At 53.5% G+C, this 4618-nt stretch overlaps 1 protein-coding gene across 1 annotated transcript in view; it reads left to right on the plus strand.

The window, feature by feature from the left end:
• PAK6 (p21 protein (Cdc42/Rac)-activated kinase 6) overlaps window positions 1-4431 on the plus strand; it is a gene marked incomplete at its 3' end in the record, with an annotated part of 5103 nt that extends 672 nt beyond the window's left edge. The window contains exon 2 of the mRNA XM_010140888.1: window positions 3814-4431. Within this exon, the coding sequence (XP_010139190.1) occupies window positions 3814-4431 (618 nt within the window). The remainder of the gene's footprint in view (window positions 1-3813) is intronic.
• Window positions 4432-4618: the final 187 nt, after the last annotated feature.

Genomic DNA, 4618 nt, shown 5'->3' on the forward strand with positions numbered 1-4618 from the left:
GGGGTGGGAGGGAGTGGGCAGCCGTGGCTTGCTGCCCTTGGGTGGCCACGGGAACGAGAACCAGGGAGCAGGACTAAAGTGGGGCTTGGGCTCGCAGGGTTCATAACGCAGCACTTCAACGGGAGAGCGTCCTTGGAGCAAGTCCTTTGGTAAGGAGCAGGAAGCTGCCAGCCCGTGCAGAAAGTGGGGTTAGGTGGCTGTCTTGCTTGGATGGCAGCTGGAGACCGCATGGCTGCGGGGAGCTGCTGGGTGGAGAGAGGCAGGTCCACAATAACCTCTCGGAAAAGGGAGTGGAAGATGGCGACAGAATTATCGTGTTTAAAGTCTTGCTGGCTTGTGGGAGGTTTTTGTTCCCAACTAAAAAAACCCTGCAGGGGCCTAAAAACTGAGAGGCAAGTTGTAAAGAGGGATGTCACTACCTGGGTTTTAGAGGGACACAAAAGAAGATAGTTGTCTATCTACATTTAACTTTTTGTGTGAAGATGCTCAAAATGTGGAACCATCTCTTAGTGTAATGCGAGAGTTAATGCAAACCCAACCTCCGCCAAAGCAGCACAGCAGCATCTCCAGGCAGAACGCTGCTCAAGGAAGAAGCTGGCTGAGGAAGGACAGGAAAGAGGAAAAGGGAGGAGGTGTTGCCTTCTGGTTTACGGTGTCCTGAATGTGCTTTGAGGTTCCAGACGTGGTAGGAGATAGAGCCATGATCCGGGGGAGGGAGAAAATGTGTGATGAGAGACCAGCGTGGTTAGATCAGGAGCTCTCTAATGAGCTTAAACTGCAGGAGGATTGCTCAGAAGGGTGGAAACTAGGTCACGTTATAAAGGGCAAAGAGAAAAGAAACTTATGTAGGAACAAAACTCGGAGGCCAAGGCACAAAGAGAGATGTTATTCTCAAAGAACATAAAGGGCACTAAGGAGACATCGTAAGTATGTGGAGGGGGAGAAGGAGGATGAAGGGAAGAATTCGCTCGCTGCTCATTTTGGAAGAACGTTCATAAGAGCCAGCGCTGAGTTCTGCAATGTTTAATGATTTCTGTTCAGGCTGCATTGAAAAGGTTGGCTGTGATCAGTGGGCTGACGCCGTTAATTCCAGCATGAGGGGTAGGAACGCAGAGAATGAGAAGAACATGAGCAGAAATGAGACTTCTTATCTCAGTTACATGTTTTCGAGTCAGCTGGCCCTGATGAAATTCAAGGGATTGCGAGTCAGGCGGAATAATTTCCATTCCCAGAAAGAGACTGGAACGAATAAGTCATCCATCTGCAGGCTCTTCCTCGGAGATAGCAGGGGAGTAGCTCCAGCTGCGGGCAAATCGCGCCAAGCAGCCCAGTCCATCACAGGTATTGCGTTCTGGGTCGGGAGAAATGACAGCTCTCTCCTGCACCTTGACTTCACTTACGCTCCTGGCGCCGTTCCTGCGGCATTCCCGGGGCACCCGCGTGAGGTTCCTCGAGTGTCAGCAAAAGGACGGACAGCGTGGGGCATCGCTGTCAGGTAGAAATGGGCACAGAGGGCTTTACTGGAGCTTGTCCGAGTCTGATGCTGGCCGGTACTTCCAGGTATGGCTTAGTAAACCTGTGGATGGGAAAAGCTGACAGGAGGCGCGAGGCTTTAGGAGAGCACAGACACGATCCCCATCGGGCTTTAACAACCACAGAAGAATCTTAAACTAACAGTTTGGGGTTTCCCCTCCCCAGTAATTCCAAGTGCACGTTCTCTCTTAAGCTGCATCCCCCGGCTGGTTCTTTCTGGCAAACACCATTTGAACATGTTCCTGTTCAACGGCACCAATCAATAGTAAGATTTTTTTTTTGCTATTTGGCTCTGTTAGGCCAAGCCTTGCCCCTGGAGTCCTGGCTCCAGCTGTCACGATGTTCCATTCCTTTGACAAGGGCTGTGTGCAGTGTCACTTCTCTTTTGGAAACGACGATTTCTAAGTTGGGGACAGTAAGGCACGACCCACAGTGTCTCAAATTCGGGTGTTTCTTCGCTAATCTGTTGTGGGCTCTAAACACAGCTGCAAAGCACAGCTACCCCCCACCCTCTGCCCGCTGGGGACAGGACGGGCGTGCTGGACTGAAAGGGCAGCGGGAGTGACCTGAGTCTCACTTTGGAAGCTCTGACCCCAGAGGTGAGGTGAGCACTGGGATGCGTTTCCTGGGGAGGCCACAGCATCCCTTCTTGGAGACTCTTCGTTCTGAGCACGTGTTAGCTGCGAGTCCCGCGGGATGACTGCTGTCCATCTCCATGGGGCTAGCTGGCCACTGGAGATGTCTTCCAGCTGGGTTTTGAGTTGCTCATTTTCCCAGGTTGTAGAAATGTTGAACCATCAGCGAGCACTGGAGGGGGGCCTCGTTCTTCCTTCTCTGCAAAGGTGAGCAGGGCATCCTGCCGGCCGCTCTTGGGGCGATGTGCATCGCAGCCGCCCCTGCTCTGACCCCGCTCTGAACCAGGGCGCTCTGTTGAGGTAAACGGATCCATCTGACGTGTCTGATGGACACATTAGAACGGGCAGGAGGCTCTTCCCACCCTACGGGCAGATCTCAGAGACTGGGTTTCTGACCATTTACTTGGGGTACTTTTTTCCCTATTGAGTTTGGTGCAGAAACGATCGTCGAGTGTCCTCAGCGGGTCCTTGACCTGGCAGCAGCTGGGTCCGTGGGGGACGGGGCTGGGTTTGCTCAGGGAGGTGTATTGCTACACTGGAGAGCAGGGTTCTCTGCTGCAGCGGTGATGGAACGACAATCTGCCTTCACCTTTGGCTGACAGACTCTTCCACTCTGCCTTTCATCCTCTGTCGCTGAGCAAACCGGGTGCTCCCCGTGTGCGCTGCGGTGGCTTTTTGTTGGAATTACTGGAGCTGCTGTTTTGCACCAGCTAAATATTAGGCTCAGTGTAATTAATTCAGCATCTTTAGAAGATCCCTGGAGTTCAGTTAGCAAACAGGAGATTGCCATCACTCCAGGGAAGGACTTTCCTCAGGCAGAGACTCATGAAAGTGTAGGAGTAATCCTGTGCTCTGAATTTCGATGGGAAATGAAACATTTTCATTCCCGGCACTAAAAAGCTTCTGTGAGCAGTTCAGTTGCAGCATAAACAAGGGAGAGCACCGCATAACGCAGCGACGGCTTCCAGCGTCCTGCGTGAACAGTGCTGTTGCCCGTTTGGACGGAAGCCTTGTTCTTCACCGACTGCTTACACGGCAGTTGGGAGCATTGTGACCCTTTGTTCATCGTTTTTAATTTTAATGGCTTGGCAGGATGGAGGAGGGTTGCGGTGCTGGAACAGTTTGGTCTCCACCACTCAGGATGAAGATTCATTAGCAAAAACCAGGCTGAGGGAAGTTGAGTAAACCCCGCTGAGAGTGCCGCAGCGGAGAGATGAACCCTGCGTGGGGATGGCGAGGGGCTGGTCGGTCGCAGGTCGCTGACGGCGTGCTGTAACTGCTGAGAACTTACGTTGTTGGGGGCTCGCCGAGCCAAAGTCAGTGATGTCCTGTAGCACCGTGTCAGGAGTGCTAAACCCATCCCAGATTGGTTGTAACGTTGCCCGTTCGAAGGTGAGTGTGGCAGCAGCATTCGCGGTTCTGGCGGAAGGTGCTGCTGCCTCTGACAGTCGGAGGGAACCCAGCGACTCCTTTTTTGTTTTCCCCTCAGTAAAGGATGATGAAATAAAGACAAAGTAATTTTTCTCATTTTTCCTAAATTTGCTGACTCTTGTCCAGCTAGACAAACAAAATCTAACCTTTGTCAGGATAAACTGCCTCGGTTTTTACAACTCTGACTCTCTCCCCACTTCCCTGTGTTCCGCAGACCGTGGTGAGGGGCAGCACTGTGGAAGTGGAGGGTTATATCTCCGGGCTGCTCAACGACATCCAGAAGCTTTCTGCCATCAGCTCGAACACTCTGAGGGGACGGAGCCCCACCAGCAGGAGGAGAGCCCAGTCCCTCGGGCTGCTGGGGGAAGACAGACCCCCCGACATGTATCTGCAGAGTCCTGAAGCAGACTGGGCAGACAAATACGGCAACTACCTCAACTGCAATGGTGGGACCAAGGTGACCCGGAGGCAGACAATGTGGCCAGACTATAAACCCCGGCTGGAAGGACAGGCGCATCCCAACGGGATGGTCATGAAAGCACAGTCCCTCGGGCCACCAGAGTTCCAGGGTGCCGACAGCAGCTGCCTCCAGCGTGCCTCTGGTTTGCAGCACACGCCCGCTCTGCCGGGGGAGAGCGAGAAGATGGGAAGAAAGAGCTCGGAGGAGTGCTGGCCACAGCCTTGTCTCCTACGACAAGCCAGCTCCAGGCCCTCGGGGGAGGGCAGCCCTAGCTCCAAATCGAGGGAGAACAGCTTGAAGAGGCGGCTGCTGCGCAGCGTGTTCCCCTCATCCAGCGGCTCAAACAAGTCAGGGCCCTCCCTGCAGAGCAAGGTACGGTTATTCAGTATTCTTGAGCGAGGGCAATGTTGACTTGACAGTTGCAGAGCAAATTTAACTGCAAACATCACGCCGCCATCTGTTGTTGACGTGATTAATGCTGGAATCAGAACGGTCCTGGGCAGGGGAAGTGTGAGCCCACCTGGGCTTCCCAGAGCATCCTGCGCAGCAGAGCTCAGCC

Source organism: Buceros rhinoceros, unplaced genomic scaffold (genome assembly GCF_000710305.1).
Source record: "Buceros rhinoceros silvestris isolate BGI_N320 unplaced genomic scaffold, ASM71030v1 scaffold45777, whole genome shotgun sequence".
Classification (NCBI taxonomy): domain Eukaryota; kingdom Metazoa; phylum Chordata; class Aves; order Bucerotiformes; family Bucerotidae; genus Buceros; species Buceros rhinoceros.